Source organism: Malaclemys terrapin, chromosome 13 (assembly GCF_027887155.1).
Source record: "Malaclemys terrapin pileata isolate rMalTer1 chromosome 13, rMalTer1.hap1, whole genome shotgun sequence".
NCBI lineage: Eukaryota > Metazoa > Chordata > Testudines > Emydidae > Malaclemys > Malaclemys terrapin.
The window spans coordinates 2,454,839-2,471,881 of NC_071517.1; the positions used below are offsets into that span (position 1 = coordinate 2,454,839).

Sequence of the window (17,043 nt, forward strand, 5' to 3'; positions counted from 1 at the left end):
CTGATCTCAAAACTCCATTGTTTGGGGCTGGGTCTAATTCTTTGAAACACTCCAGCCCCCGCTTGTGCAGACTGAACTTTCTATGAAGGTTCAATCATCTTTACATAAGCACCACAGTTCAGAAACAATTGTGTTAAAGGTGATCAGTGTCTTTCTAAGTACTGCTGGTTCAGGATCGCTGTCTCTGTTGATTATCACTGGGCCTCTCAGTAGCATAAGACCCAGTGGAGTCTGACATCCTTAGAACCTGCTATTATTCAGTTTAAATCTTGCTTATCTCCTCACCTGGTGTCTGTTTCATTGGGTCAGAGCCAATCTTTTCCTTGTTGCTGCCATACCCTGTTGGTCTATCTAGGGTCAGTTCTGTTCTGCACTGGTAGCTTTGCCTGGATCGACCCTTAGAAGATACAAGCTGTTAATCAGCGTTTGCTGATACCTGCTCCAAAGAGTACTCTGAACAGCAAGGGACTTATGGACCAGAGTCCAAATAACTGGCATCTTGAGCGGTTGCATAGGAGCCCCTCAGATTACTGCCTGCTGCTGGAATGGAGTAGTCACACTGGAAGGAGGAAAAGGAACTGGGGCCTCATACACAGCTTATTGTATTGCGCGACATACCAACGAAAGCACTTTATCGTGTCGATGGGGGTGGGGTAAGATAATAGTCACTCTTGGGGACAGTGAACGTTCTCTCCTTTCTGTGTGCGTACAGCACCTCGCCTACTGCGGATCCTACTGGAAACAAATGATGCTGGGGTGGATATGGTCACAATGCTGGACGTAGAGCGGGAGAGGTGGTACTGGGCTGAATCTCTCCTCGGGTGTAGTCCTTCTGTCAGCGCCATAACCAGGGCAGTGCAGCTGCCCAGGGCGCAAAGCCGCGGGGGCAGAGAAATGACAGAAGAAAACGGTAGGGGGCGCAAGTAGGCTTGCTCGCCCCGGGCGCTAAAATGCCCAGTTATGGCTCTGCCGTGCATAATGGTGGTCTGTTCACAGGCAAGTGAATGGCCTTTTCTCTGGGGCTTTCGAGGCTGCACTTCCAGTGGGACAGAGTCTAATGTTGTGAACCTCCTCTGTTGATAGCGTGAATGGAGATGTCCGTTTCTTCGACCCCAGGATGCCAGAGTCTGTGAAGGTCCTTCAGATAGTCAAAGGGCTGACCGCCCTGGACATTCACCCACAGGCCAATCTGTTTGCATGGTAGGTTCTGACCCCAGCCCACCTCTTCTGTGAAACAAAGAGAGAAGAAATCCATCATTACAAATACCGTTCGTGTCTCTTTTTTCCCTTTGCTACGACCAGTACCGCTTCATTCCCATGTGTGCAGTTCAGGTATTTTAACCCTTTCGTGTGTTATTGAAACCTTTGCACTGGTGACTCAGAGTGATGGTGCAGGGTGTTGCCAGTTCTCAATGTGTCAGACTCCCTAACCAAAGGCAGCAGGTGTATGGCTGGGCTGAGAGGGGGGCCCCAGCATGCACTTCATGATCACGGTGCCATGGTAGCTGTGGGAGAACCACCTTAGGTGAACATGCACTTTCCTGGACTCTCTATATTGTACATCTTGAATTTACAGCATAACAGGTAAATCCTCAGTTCGAGCCTGTCTGTAAATCTCTCTGTGGTGAGGCTGCTGCAGCATGGATTAAAACCAATCTCTTTGCTTATAAGAGCGCGTGGTACACACTTTTGCTTTATAAATGACTCCTGTCTCCATAGCCCAGCAGTAGTGAGTAGAAAACCCTTTATGTAGAAATGAATAGTATTATCAGAATGTGGTGAGGACATGATGTTCTCTCTTCCTTCCAGTGGCTCAATGAATCAGTTCACTGCGATCTACAATGGGAATGGAGAGCTGATCAACAATATCAAATACTATGATGGATTTATGGGACAGAGAGTCGGAGCCATCAGCTGCCTGGCTTTCCATCCTCATTGGGTCTGTATTTTCTTTTTAACTTTGGAATTTTTTTTGCAGTTCTGCATGAATTTCTGTGGAAAAGGGGCTGGTCACAATGACTAAAGACCTCCCCTTTGTACTACACAGTCTTGCCCAGCACTGTTCTGCAAGTGCACCTTAGTCCCTATCCTGCAACCTAGCTGCTTCAGTCCTCGCAGCCACCCTGCTCTGTCAATGCATTGCAGTCCTATCCCAACAGCAGCACATGCAAATACGGCCAGTTGCACCAAAGTGCCTGGCAGTTATTTACTGTGCAGAAATGTCCACTAAGGGCTAGAACAGGACTCCAAACTTCTGAGCCACTTTTGCTCACTGGTTGACTGCCCGTTTTTTCACTTCACTCTGGAACTGCCTTTTGATTTAGCTTTTTGCTCGTGGCAGTTTACGCTAGAAATGTTCTGTAAGGTGTGTTAGCCTGGGACCCAGCTGAGCACCACAGGAGCCAGCTCTCTCCGCCAGCACGTACACATGAGACAAGCCAAAATTTGCCCAGGTTACAGCGCACCTCTCTATTCTGTGGCTCTTCCTCTAAAACTGATACCATCACCAAATGCCTTGGAAATGGCTGCTGTCCGAACCCACCTTACCGCCATATAGTGCTGTAGGTGTGCATGGTGCTGTGCAGCAAAAAAAAAGGCTGAAAAAGTAAAAGTTCCTGCACAATGTAAAGGCATGAGCTCTTAAAATTCAAAACAAAACAGGGTGGAGAGAGATCTTGCAATGGGAATGTGTCACAGAGCCGGTGGCTCTGCACTAGTCTTGGGAAGGAGGGTGGCTGGCAGGTGTTTAATTAGGAGGTGTCACACATTTGCAGTATGGCCTGAGACGGCTGGAGATAGGAATAGGTGAGGGAGTAGCAGAAAATAGCTGGATGGGGAATAGGGAGCAGGTGAAAGTAAAAGGGAACCCAAAAGGGGCGGAGTCATGTTAGAACTTTGAGAGTCAGGACATAAGTGTTTTACATTTAATTTAATGCGAAAGGACAGTGGCATTTGATGAAGGGCCTGAAGCAGTGGACAGAGCAGTGAGAGGAAGGTGAGCTATGATGTGACATGCTATTGGCCCTCCGATCCAGGGGCGGGGTGGGGGGGACAGGGATGGGTGTTTCTCTGGGTTGCTGGTAGGGGTTATGTGCATTTTACATCTTGAGGAGGAAGACAATAAAGGGGAGCTTGTGCATCTCAGTCTGCTGCTCCTTTGCCTTGGAAAATCACCCTGCAAGAAGTCAAACACCTAATGACTGATTTGGTCCTTGGGTTTGGGGGATGGGAAGAGGGGTTAGCAAGTCTGAAAATTTTGTCTCCTTTAAAATAAGCAAACAAAGAAACCCTCTAGTCCTGGTCTCTTTGAAGCCTGGAATTGCTCCTGGGGTTCTCAATAGACAGCGTGCTAGTTTTCAATCTAGGGGATTGTTTGTAACAAACACATTTAGAAGAATTATACTAGAAGTTGCCAGCTAATGGCCACCATAATTTTTTCCTTCAGCTGAAACAGTGGCCTACAGTGTGCGGACATATAGCCCAAGATAGGTGGAGGTGTTGTAGCTACCTTGGCAGATCCGGCTAGGAGTTCCCTAGCATCTGGCCAGCAGTGCTCAGAATGCTGCGACTCACCACCTGGACTGATTTGTATCTTGTAGCCCAAGTTGCTTTGCCCCTTTCTTTTCTTTTCCCCTCCCCCCCCGACTCCTGCATATTTCACTTGTTTGCTCTCCGTCCTACAGCCTCACCTGGCGGTTGGAAGCAATGACTACTACATCTCCGTGTACTCGGTGGAAAAGCGGATCAGATAACAGCAGTCTCATCGGAGAAAGGGAGAGTCCCAGCGGGCAGGGCCATGTCTCCCCTGTCATGTATATAGAGAAATGATCGACTTGAATGTTTAGTGTTGGCTGCTGCTGCTGCAACCCATAACTTGAACATTTTTTTTTCTTCTGACTCAGCTACTGATGATTTGGAGAGGTGGGAAGAGAGACATTCTTCTACTTTCTTTTCAGCCAGAACCTCTAAAAACTACAGAAAAGGAACATTTATTTTTTGTTTTCAATGGTTGCTTCTGTTACAAACATGGTTCCAAGGCTCCGAAGGACTGGATGAGACGATACCTTTGTGAGGGGCTTTTTATTTCCGTCTTTGTTCCTTTGTTTCGTGGGGGTCTAGGTAACTTAAGGAATGAAGTCAGGACTCGCCTACAGCTCCATGTTTTCTCACCCTACCAAGTGACCCCTCTACCTGTTACCTACCCTGTGCCAAAGAGCAACCCCTCGGGCAGGCAACAGGATCCCAGCTGGCCGCCTGCAGAATATCATACCCGGTCTTGAGCAATCTGTGTGTAACCGAGAGAAGGGAGATGGGAAATCATCTGCGGGGCTCACTGGCCTTCCTCTCTGGTGTTCCTTGTCCAGTGGAAGTACGGACAGAGCGAGCGGACGAGCGGGCATGGCAGCAGGAGGAAGAGGGAAGGGGGGCGGAGGGGAGGAGAGCAGTAGTAGTGTGGAACACTGACAGGCCATAAAGCTCTGCATCCAGATGGAGGAGAAACAAGAAAATGAGCAACATCCTCAGTGCCCTAAGGAAATTGGATTGTCATTGATGTAACTACTCTCTGTTCATGGGCACGTACCTATGTCAGTGCAGGTGAGTGGAGTGAGAGACTTTGTCTTATTCACTCCATTGTTTCAGGAGTCGCTGTCCCTTTGCCCACAGCACGTGAGATGTCCTGACAACTGCACAGACAGAGAGAGGGCTCGTTCTACCCCTGCCTTAAACCATAGGCTTTCATTTTGTTCAGAAGTGCTAATATTCTGCTAGCTAATGGACGTGACTGTGTACACCTTGGTCTATATGCATCCGGGCATATTTGTATGTGTCTGTATGAACCCAGGCAGATACGCATTGCATTGGCATGTCCTTGTGTCCACACATCTGGGCATCCACGGGTATGTTCTGATTACAAGAGAATCACTGCCGTCCTGGAGGGAGAGGGGCCAACAACAGATCATTCTGCCTGGCACAAGACCATCTTGTCCCCAATCTCTAGGGAAAGCTGATCCCCTCTCTCACGTCGGTAATGAAGATTCCTGTCCCTTGGAATCCATAATGTGTCTCGAGATTGATTTGGGGAAGGAGGTGGCAAAGCTGAAGGGAGCATTTCCCCAATAAAGTACTGTCTAGATGTGAATCAGCTGGGCGGGAAGAACAAAACCCTGTAAAGTAACAGTGATGATGCTAAGCTATCCAAATCTAGGAAAACTCTCTCCATTCTGGTTCTGGCATCACCGTTACTCACAGGCCAGCAGAGATGCCTAAGTCAATGACAGTAGTGTTAATGAGAAAAAAAATGAACAACATTGTTGCTGCTTTTTGTTGTGGGCAGTAGCTTCACCTCCCCCACTGAACTCAGCTGGGGATGGCTGACCTTGCCAGATCATTTTGCTTCCAGAGATGCTCATTCAGCATTCACGCAGCCTGAATGCAGCCAGGCAATGCCATGGCATCAGAATCAACCAGGATCCTATCGTGCTCTGCCATTAAGAGTCAAATAGTAAAACGCCGCTGTCTGCAAATCTCAAAGTATTCCTGTTGCAAGATGGCTTGAGCTGTGGGGACTGAGGCAGGTACCCCAGCTGGGGCACTTTCCCCACGCGCAAGCACAACTGCAGTCTTCTCTACCCTACGGTGATCTACGGGCCGCCTCGCAGGATGCTGAATCGAAAGCTGTGGAAGGAAATCTGGAGGAGCTGCTGTTTTACCTAACACTCTGTGTTTTTCTAATATGTGGACTACCAAAAGTTAGTGATGGGCTAAAAAAAAAAAAAATTGCCTCTCTTGGTGGCCCATTGAGCTGCTGTTATACACAGATTTACTTGCCCCAGTGTCTGTTGCAGTGGTACCAGTCTCGCCCCTCTGATTACCATGCCTGTCCCTCTGCGCATGGCTCTGAGCTCAGGGAATGGCCAAGGCCAGGTGTGCTGGCCAGCATTGAGGCAGAGGTTGGGATTTGCAGATAACTGACTAACGTGCACTATTTACAAACACCAGAGATTTTTAACCTCAATCAGTGGATTTGTTTAAAGAACAAGCGATACCTGGCAAAATGCAAAGGTGCATTGTGGGAAGCTGCTTTGTCTTCATACCAGCATTCCCTGAGCGCCCTCCCAGCCTGTGCAGCCAGGAGTAGGGTTTTTAACTGACTCAGCCTGTTGAGTTTTCATCTAAGCGTGTGCGTGTCTGGGCTCTGTCTGCACAGGGCTGATGCAAAAATTCAATCATGAAGTTTAACCAAGGCTCTGGAGAGCATCCTACCTAAAAGTTCACTTCTCTCTATTTATTTTACAAAAATAAAAAAGATATTAAAAAAAAATAAACTCCCAGATTGTATTGTGAGAGTAAAATAAATACAAACAATAAATGGTTAATAAAATATAAATGCAGAAACAGCCTGTGGTCAGGTCGTTTTATTGTAACGAATGGGAGGAGTTAGTGTTGCCTAGTCTTGAGAGCAGGAAAAAGGGCTGTGTAGGGTGTGTGTGTGGGGGGGAATCATAAAAATGTAGGACTGGAAGGGACCTCAATATGTCATCTAGTCCAGTCCCTGCACTGAGGCAGGATTAAGTATTATCTAGATCATCCCTGACAGGTGTTTGTCTAACCTGTTGTTCAAAATCTCCAATGATGGAGAACCCATAACCTCCCTGGGTAATTTGTTCCAGTGCTTAACCACCCTGACAGTTAAAGTTTTTCCTAATGTCCAACCTAAATCTCCCTTGCTGCAAGTTAAGCCCATTACTTCTTGTCCTGTCCTCAATGGTTAAGGAGAACAATATATCACTCTCCTCTTTATAACAACTTTTTACGTACACCTCTACCCCAATATAACGCTGTCCGCGGGAGCCAAAAAATCTTACCACGTTATAGGTGAAACTGCATTATATCAAACTTGCTTTGATCCACCGGAGTGCGCAGCTCTGTCTCCCCAGAGCGCTGCTTTACCGCATTATATCCGAATTCGTGTTATATCAGGTTGCGTTATATCAGGGTAGAGGTGTACTTGAAGACTATTATCATGTCCCACCTCAGCCTTCTCTTCTCCAGAGTAAAAAAACAAAAAACAAAAAACCATTTTTTTAATCTTTCCTCGTAGGTCATATTTTCCTAGATCTTTTATCATTTTAGTTGCTCTCCTCTGGACTTTCTCCAGTTTGTCCACATCTTTCCTGAAGTGTAGTGCCCAGAACTGGACACAGTACTCCAGCTGGGGCCTTATCAGTACTGACGAAAGTGGGAGAATTACTTCTCATGTCTTCCTTATGACACTTCTGCTAATACATCCCAGAATGACGTTCACTTTTTTTTTTTTGCAACATTTAGTTTTATTTAGTTTGTGATCCACTATAGCCCCCAAATCCTTTTCTACAGTACTCCCTAGGCAGTCATTTACCATTTTGTATTTGTGCAATAGATTATTCCTTCCTAAGTGGTAGTACATTGCATTTCTGCATATTGAGTTTCATCCTATGTGATTCAGACCATTTCTCCATTTTCTCAAGATCATTTTGGATTCTAATCCTATCCTCCAAAGTGCTTGCAACCCCTCCCAGCTTGATATCATCTGCAAACTTTATAAGGGTACTCTCTATGCCATTATCCAAATCATTTATGAAGATATTGAATAGAACTAGACCCAGGACAGATCCGTGCGGGACCTCTTTCAATCTGCCCTTTCGGCTTGATTTTGAACCGTTGATAACTACTCTTCAAGTATGGTTTTCCAGCCAGTTGTACACCCACCTTTATAGTAAGTTCATCTAAGCTATATTTCTGTAGTTTGTTCGTGAGTCGGTCTTGTGAGACAGTATAAAAGCCTTACTAAACTCGAGATAGATGACATCTGCTTCTCCCACCCACCCATAAGGCTTGTTTACCCAGTCAAAGAAGGGTGCTAGGTTGGTTTGACATGATTTGTTCTTAACAAATCTATGTGGACTGTTACTTGTCACCTTATTTTCTTCTAGCTGCTTACAGATAGATGGATTATTTACTCCATTATCTTTCACGGTACCAAAGTTAAACCGACTTGTTGATAATTCCCTGGGTTGTCTTTATTCCCGTTTTTATAGATGAGTACTATATTTGCCCTTTTCAAGTCCTCTGGGATCTCTCCCATCCTCTGAGTTCTCAAAGATAATTGCTAATGGCTCAGAGTTCTCTTAAGCCAGTTCCTTAAGTATTCTAGGATGTATTTAATCAGCCCCTAACTTGTCATCTACCATTTAACTTGTCTAAATAATTCTCTGCTTGTTTGTTTCCTGTTTTTGCCTCTCACTCAGATCCTACCCCGTTTACACTGATGTTCACTATGTTAGTTGTCTGATCACTGCTACCTGAAGCTGAAACAAAAAAGGCATTTAATACTTCAGCCATTGCTGTGCCTTCTGTTGTCTTTCCCTCCTCATTGAGTAATGGGCCTATCCTGTCCCGTGTCTTCCTCTTACTTCTCATCTATTGGTGGAATGTTTTCTTGTTACTCTTTATATCCCTACCTAGTTTAACCTCATTTTGTGCCCTGGCCTTTCTAATTTTGGCCCTACATGCAGGTCAGTGAAGAATTCCTGGGTAAGCCAGGGTGGCCTCTGACCACACTTCCTATCTTTCTGGCTTCTAGTTCTGATTCTGCCAATGACTTGCTATGTGACCATGGACAAGTCATTCTGTGCCTCAGTTTTCCCATCTGCTAAATGGGCACGATTCTGCTTTTTGAGATCACAGGTGAAAGGCCCTTGTCATTTGCACTTGTACTATTTCTAATCGTTTCCCCATGAGCATGTAAGAAGGAGCCAACAACCCCGTGCTTCAGTGCACTTGGGGTTCTCTGTGGGGAAGAGTGTGGCACTGTCGTTGAGTTGTTTTTGATCGGGATACGTTAGGCTTTAGCATTCGTCAGTCAATAGTGGCAGGCTCATCGCAATATGGGGCAAGGCCTAAGAGCTCCAGCAGGAGGGAGGGAATGGGAGCATCTGTGGGGTGCCGTTGGGGATGTGAAAGGATCTTTGACAGAGGGAAAGGAAGAATGGAGGCCCTGCAGCTTTCATAGCTTTTCCCTGTGGAACTGTGGCACCCTAAAGGGGTCACTCCCAAGGAACTGGGTACAGGCTGGGGCATAGACCAGACCCTGTGAATCCATGACAGAGCTCTTCCTGGAAGGATTCACCTAACAATAGTGATGGGAGACTCCACCTCCACTACTAGGTCCCTCCCATGTGGAGTCCCACAAGGAACAATTTTCTCTCTGGTCCTGTTCAACATCGATATGCAGCCACTAGCGAACGGGTCAAACTATATGGACTCAGGTGCCAGCAATATGCAGATGACACAGCTCTACCGATCCTTCAGCACATGCCCCATACCACTGCCGCCACGATGGCCCAGTGCCTGGATGAGATCAGCTCATGGGTGAAGAGCAGCTGGCTGGAGCTGAAGCTGAGCAAGGCTGAGGTGATGCTGGTGGGAAGAGGACAGCATTGTGAGGAGCCGTGGTGCAGTCTCCTTTGGTTGAAGGTTCACACACACACACAGAGCTGATCAATTCAGTCCATAGGGGAGGAGGCTCGTGCATGCCCCACTGACTCTGAGCTCTCACATTATAGCAGCCTCCATGAGTAAGGCTGCGTGTCTGTCATGGAAGTCACGGATTCTGTGGCTGTCCGTGACCTCCATGACTTCTGCAGCAGCCAGTGCGGTTGGCTCCGGGGCTGCCTGAGCACTTGGGCAGCCCCTGAGCCAGCAGCAGTTTGGGTGTGGGAGGGGCCTCAGGGCTGGGGCAGAGGGTTGGGTACAGGGCGGTGCTTACCTCAGAAGCAGCCGGCATGTTCCTGCAGCTCCTCGGCGGAGGGGCCGGGGAGCTCTGCACGCTGCCCGTGCCTGCAGGCACCACCCCTGCAGCTCGTGGCATGGGCAGCGCGTGGCGCCCCCCTGGCCTTCCCTCCCCCAAGGACATGCCGGCCGCTTCCGGGGAGCTGTGCGGAGACAGGTAGGGAACCTACCAGCCCCACCAACCCTCCCCCCCAGCACCAGCGGGGGTCCTGGGCCACGTGCCACTACATGGTCGTCCCCCCCCCCCAGCACCCACAGCACCTCCGGACTGCCCCCCCCAGAACACCCGTGGCCTCCTGCCCCAAGTTTTAGTTAGGGGTATATAGTACAAATCATGGATAGGTTGTGGGCCATGAATTTTTGTTAACTGACCGTAGCCTGTCCATGACTTTTACTGAAAATACTGGTGACTAAAATGTAGCCTTATCCATGAGTAATGTTTACTGCCATATCTGGTTAGTTAGGAGACTCTACCCCATCCTGATGAACAAAGGTCTGCCATCATCCTCTCTTGGCTGGATTACAGCACCACAAATATACCTGGTACAGAAACAGCACAAGCTACCACGTGTTCATCACACCTGTCCTGCACCCCTTATACTGACTCTCCATTGAATATCGACTCAAGTTCATGGTCTCAGGCCTTATCTTCACAGCGTTCCACAGCCTGGGCCCAAGGTATCTAAAAGATCGACTAAAGCTCTTGGAGGAAGACCACGGTCGACGACTTCATTCCTCTGGCACAATGGAACTTTCTACAATAAGGGTAAAGCTCATCTATGCAGGAGACGGAGCTTTCCCCGGGACCAGCCCAAGACAGACTGAACTCTCCCAGGGCCTGAGGACCATCATAAACCTCACCACCTTCTGCTCTGAGGGCAAGGTACGTTCCTTTGACTTTGCCTTGTCTAACATGGCGGGGGGGGGGGGTGTCCAAAGCAAGACATTCCACTGCACGCACGTCTCCTGCCAGGGAGAGGATGAGAGAACAAACCTGTGACAGATGTTAGTCGTGTTGCTTAATTCACATCTGGAAGGCACTCGGATACTACAGTGATGAGCGCAGTATAAGAAATGCTATAGACTAGATTGGGCTAGAACGGATTGGTTGACAGGCTCATGTGGGAGCATTCCTCTACCTGCAGGGTGGCTCACCATGACACAGGTGTCTGAGTGGAAGGCTGAAAGGGACATCTCAGAGCACATCCTGTCCCAGAAAGGTGAACCTTTTTCCCTTGGCAGTGTCAAAAGAAGCCCTTCCTGTTGCAGTCAGAGCTTGGAGGTTCCTTTTGCTGAGAGAGATTGGGTGATTAGATCTCTATCAGCTTATCCCCTGAAACAGCTTCTCGAGAGGCTTTTGTTAGAGTGGGGGTGGGGAATAAATCCCCCGAGTCTGGTAGCTTTGGCAGGGCAGACGGTTTGGATAAACGGCTGTAATGTTTTACTCTGCGTGGTCTGGCATGGCAAGGTGCCGCCTGCAAGCCTCTCATCTAACTGGGACCTTTCTGTGTGGAGGAAGCTTGTCAGCAGAGTGTGGGAAAACAAAGGGTCTCTGTGAGATACAGCAGCCATAAGAAATAACTTAAGCAGCTGCAGACGGCTATTGAAGATGAATCGACAGTGTGGTTAGCTGGTGAAAACCGCGTTACTATAGTAACCCCAAAGGTGCACTGTCTGTTGTGTGTTCTAATCAACTGCAGTGACTATACTACATTATTGTTTGTTTAAACAAAGAGTGTTCGCAGCCATAACATCCGCTGTGCGGTGTGCACTCACTGGAGGGGTGACAGCCTGCCCAGGAGCTACTGGCTTTCATCTTGCTGAGAATGTAGTTCCCATGAAAACGAGGGACTGGATAATGCTGGCCAGGGGTGAGCATAACATGGGCAGTCACGGATATGCGCCCAGGAACATAGCTCTGCTGATGCCCCTCAATCCTGACCTGCAGCCCCCTGTTATTCCAGCCCTGTGCTCCCCATACGCACAGAGTTCTGCCCCTCAATCCTGATCTGCAGCCCCCTGTTATTCCAGCCCTGTGCTCCCCACACGCACAGAGTTGTGCCCCTCAATCCTGATCTGCAGCCCCGTTATTCCAGCCCTGTGCTCCCCACACGCACAGAGTTCTGCCCCTCAATCCTGACCTGCAGCCCCGTTATTCCAGCCCTGTGCTCCCCACACGCACAGAGTTGTGCCCCTCAATCCTGACCTGCAGCCCCCTGTTATTCCAGCCCTGTGCTCCCCACACGCACAGAGTTGTGCCCCTCAATCCTGATCTGCAGCCCCCTGTTATTCCAGCCCTGTGCTCCCCACACGCACAGAGTTGTGCCCCTCAATCCTGATCTGCAGCCCCCTGCTGTTCTACTCCCAGTTCTCTCTTGCACAGAGGCTGCCACTGATGCAGAAATCAGCCAAAACTGTTAGTTTTGGTGGCATGGACAAATGTGAACAAACTCATTTGCTCTTGTGACTTCAGTCAGAATCTGCTTTTGTTTTACCAAACCTGGCTTTGTGTCTGTAGCTTCCCAGAGTGCAGACCTTGTTTTGTGTTGTTTAGCATGTGATGGGTCTCTCTAACTCAAGAGTTCATTGGTAACAACTAAAATAACTCTTTGAATTGTTGGAAGGCCTCTACGTATTGGAGTCCACGTACAAGTTGTGATGCTTTCGTGGAGCACCAATGCCTGTGCGTGTCCTTGTTTAACACCCTGCCTGCAGCGGGAGAGTCTTGGCATCAGCTCAGTGCAACACCCGGCCTTTCAGCCACTCAAATGCTCTCCTCAAGCCTCTGCCAGTCCTAGCCTTGCCTGGCAGGTTAACATTAGGTGCCCCCCAACTTTCAGCCCCCCTTGAAGAGCATTCCTCTGCAGTGTCCAGCCCCGTCACTGTATACTCGCAGACGTTACCAAGTCTGCTGTCTCCAACGAGACAGTGCACACATCAACCTGTTAGATCAGCTGAGGATGAACTCCTTTCTTAGTATAACAGCTCTGAGATGAATTTCTACTACAATAAGGATAAATTTATTGATGAAGAACAGAGATCTAAGTGATAATGTTTTCGCCCCTAAGCTCATAGAGAGCTGAGAAGCAAGGATAATAGAAACAGAAAATGGTTACAAATAAAACAAAAGTATAATTTTCTATATACTAGTGACTACAACTTAGGCTACAATCCTTGTCTAAGGCAGTTTTCTCGCCTAACGCCTCCTCTCAGCACCACAAGCCACCCACCCCTTGGGCCAGAATCCAGCTCTCATGGATGCAAAGAGTGTTGATCTCTCTGTTCCCTCAGAGATGGCTAACTACAATGTCTTTTCCCCTCTTCTGATAGTCTAGTAACCCTTGGGAGTGTGACCCCAGACAACGTTCCTCTCCCCCACTCATTGGTCTTCAGGGTGGGGACGATGCTGTCTTTCCTATGTTGTTCTAATTCTTCTATCAGTCAGCTTCACCTTTGCATCAATGTGCAAATATTCTCCTTGTTTTGGTTCAGCCTGCTCCATTTACATTCGAGACACAGGCCGACAAGCCACTCAACTTTCCTTTGTCTCAGACAAACTTGTTTGCCAGCTGTGCCTTGTTTCATGGCTTGAGCATGTTTTCAGTGTATACCTACAACTTTTTCATTGTTATCCACACAAACACCCCACAATGATTATGATGACCATTATGATATACGTTTTCATTTGATACCTTATATAACATTCTTTATAGCTAAATACCATGCTACCATGGCAGCAATGTGTTAGATATAGTGAGTTTGTCAGGTCTGATGAGTTGCTGAGGGAGTAGTGACCCACCAGTGGGGCTCCGTGTCACACAAGTATGACATGTCGTGGACCCTTTAACATTTTATGATAGAGGCGAGTTTGGTGTGAAGGATGGAGAGGAGCTGTCCAAGGTCCTGATCTACAGTCACTTTCCCTTTGTGTGCCTGACTCCAATCCCTCTGTGAGTCAGTCTTGCTGCTGCTTGTGAGTGGCACTCTCCTGCTGTGAGCAAATAAACTGAATTGAAAACAAAGCAAATGCTGCTGTCCTGATTGCACAGGAGAATTCAGCCCCCCACCCCACCCCGTTGCCTTGGGTTTTCATTATCCCACCTTATCTATCGGGGTGTGTCACTCCCTTCTTTAAAGTAAGCATCTGACACTTGAAAAATCCAACTGTTTCATGTCCATCTAAGTAGACCTGCTGCAATTCAAAGAAGAGGGTTTGGTTGTAATTCCTGAGTTAAACATCTCCCACAGAATACACACTGATTGTTAAAATATTTGTTGACGGATACCTGTTAGTATGATCTCCACAGGAGGAGTGTGAATTGCCTCACAAGGGAAGTTGCCATCCAACTGATATTTCCTGGCAGGACCTGCAGTCTGGAGACATAAGCTAGCACTGGGTGTGGAGGATCCATTTGAATGCAGGGACTTTCAAAGCTGTAGTAAGGTATGTCCTTTGCCTTTTTTTGCCCCAGATCCCTAAATGGCCCCCTCAAGGATTGAACTCACAACCCTGGGTTTAGCAGGCCAATGCTCAAACCACTGAGCTATCCCTACCCCCGGTGTTTTAATTAATAACCACACTTAAATTAACCAAACAAGTGTTTAAAGTAATCAAACTTGTCTCACAGCCAATATAAAAGTCTCTGGTTATAACATCGAGGCGTCCTTGTGGCACCTTAGAGTCTAACAAATGTATTTGGGCATAAGCTTTCATGGGCTAGAACCCACTTCATCAGATGCATGGAGTGGAAATTACAGTAGCAGGTATCTGTACATAGTACATGAAAAGATGGGAGCTGCCTTACCAAGTAGGGGGGTCAGTGCTAACGAGACAATTCAGTTAAAGTGGAAGTGGGCTATTCTCAACAGTAGAATACCAAGGGAGGAAACGCCATCAGGGGCTCGTTCACCTGCACATCTACCAATGTGATATATGCCATCATGTGCCAGCAATGCCCCTCTGCCATGTACACTGGCCAAACCGGACAGTCGCTACGCAAAAGAATAAATGGACACAAATCAGACATCAAGAATTATAACATTCAAAAACCAGTTGGAGAACACTTCAACCTCCCTTGACACACAATAACAGACTTAAAAGTGGCAATTCTTCAACAACAAAAACTTCAAAAACAGACTCCAACGAGAAACTGCAGAACTGGAATTAATTTGCAAACTGGACACCATTAAATTAGGCCTGAATAAAGACTGGGAATGGATGGGTCACGACAAAATCTAATTTCCCCATACTGTTACTCACATCTTCCTGCCAACTGTTTGAAATGTGCCACCCTGATTACATTGCCCTCATTACCACTACAAAAGTGATTTTTCCTCCCTTGGTATTCTACTGTTGAGAATAGCCCACTTCACTTTAACTGAATTGTCTCGTTAGCACTGACCCCCCTACTTGGTAAGGCAACGCCCATCTTTTTATGTGCTGTATATTTATACCTGCCTGCTGTATTTTCCACTCCATGCATCTGATGAAGTGGGTTCTAGCCCACGAAAGCTTATGCCCAAATACATTTGTTAGTCACTAAGGTGCCACAAGGACTCCTCGTTGTTTTTGCTGATACAGACTAACACGGCTCCCACTGTGAAACCTGGTTATAACGTGTGTTTTAAATGGACTGAGGGTCATGCCCTACATGATCCAGCTAACAGGCAGGTTGTTTCTTTTCAAATTACTCTTCTGTATTGTGTTTTAGACCCTTTAAACAACGGGTTAGTGATTTGCTCTTCCCTGTAATTAGTTACAGTGATTCGAATCTTTGATTACATTCTAGCCCTTGTGTTTTGCCTCCTCCTGGTGGTTTGTCTCAGCCCCAGTAACCTCTCAGTATGATTTGCCTGTGTGAATCCAGGGCTGCGGGAGCACTGTCTGGGTCACACAACAGGATTAAACCCTGTGATGTTGCCAGTTGCTGAACAATATGTAACATCTGGTTGTAATCTAGAAACACTGGAGCTTTCAGCAGTTGGAAGCCAGAGTCTGCTGTGATTTTCTTTGCCGTTTAGTTTTATCTGTAGAGATGGATTCTCCTCCTGCCCCCCTGGCCCTGGGTACAACCCAGCCAATAATTTTTGCAGGTGCAGTGTTTGGTTTGTTGAATTGTGACAGCAAATACAAATAGATTTCTGATTACCTGATCTGCGGGCACAGTTTCACATTTGTGTCTGCAATGTGGGATTGGGGAGAAGGCACAAAAATGGAAGCATGATTATTCAAGGAGGAAATTGCCCTCACAAAGCCCAGGTGGTTTTAGGGAAGCCAGGGACTTCATCTGACAACTTCTAATTGTTTCATGGAGCGTTGGTCACCTGACAGGGTCCCATTTCACAGGCAAGTCCTCTAAAATAACAGTATTTGAACCTCGGCTGCTGAAGGGTGGATTTGTAATGAATTGAGGTGGTTTCACTGAAGGGTGACATAGCAGCTGCAGGTTTGTTGTCCATGGATTGGCTTGACTGAGAGTAAATTGCTCTTAAACTGTGCTGAGTAAGAACTCACACCCTATTTGTCTCTGGGGATTTTAAGGCCCCTCCTCTCCTACCACCAGACATTCCCAAGCCTGTTGCTATCTTCTCTTCTCTTTAGCCTGTCTTGGTATCAGAGAGAGCGGGCAGGCAGGTTACCCAAGAATGGCTCAATTTTGAGGAGAGAATATACACACTCTGAGAAGGCCAGGTATCACTGTGCCTCAGTGGGTCACGGCTGAGAATACCAAATTCAGAACAAACTGCTGAGAAATAGGGCAGACACACCCCAAAACTGGTGGTTATTCCCCCATAAAATATACCAGACCAGCAACAAACGTAAATTTCTGTTTCACCACATTGGCTAACAAGAAGTCAGAAAAGCAGTCTCCTTAGGTATTCCAGTTCTTGTATTGCCACCAAAAACACTAGACTTAATAATGAGTGATTATTTAAAACCAATTTCATTAACCAAAGGGTTCTTCTGATCCCAAAGGACCAGCCACACACCCAGGTCAATATATAACTCACATCTTTCTCTTGCCATTCCTCTCCTATCTAAAATCAAAAGGTTTATTTATAAAAAGAAAGAAAGAAAAGTGAGAGTTAAAATTGGTTAAAGGAATCAAATACATACAACAATTGCAAAGTTCTTAAATCAGGCTTGTAGCTGTGATGGAATAAACTGCTGGCTTGATAAGTCTCTGGTTGCTCCCAAATCATTGGAAGCTC

General features: G+C 47.1%; 1 protein-coding gene across 2 annotated transcripts in view; it reads left to right on the plus strand.

Moving 5' to 3' along the window:
• The window catches only part of RPTOR (regulatory associated protein of MTOR complex 1), a 293,281-nt gene extending 286,883 nt beyond the window's left edge, over window positions 1-6,398 (plus strand). For both annotated transcript variants that reach the window (XM_054047579.1, XM_054047580.1), the window contains 3 exons: window positions 1,084-1,200; window positions 1,810-1,939; window positions 3,684-6,398. In XM_054047579.1, coding sequence (XP_053903554.1) covers window positions 1,084-1,200; window positions 1,810-1,939; window positions 3,684-3,752 — 316 coding nt within the window. In that variant the 3' untranslated portion in view covers window positions 3,753-6,398. The remainder of the gene's footprint in view (window positions 1-1,083; window positions 1,201-1,809; window positions 1,940-3,683) is intronic.
• Window positions 6,399-17,043: the final 10,645 nt, after the last annotated feature.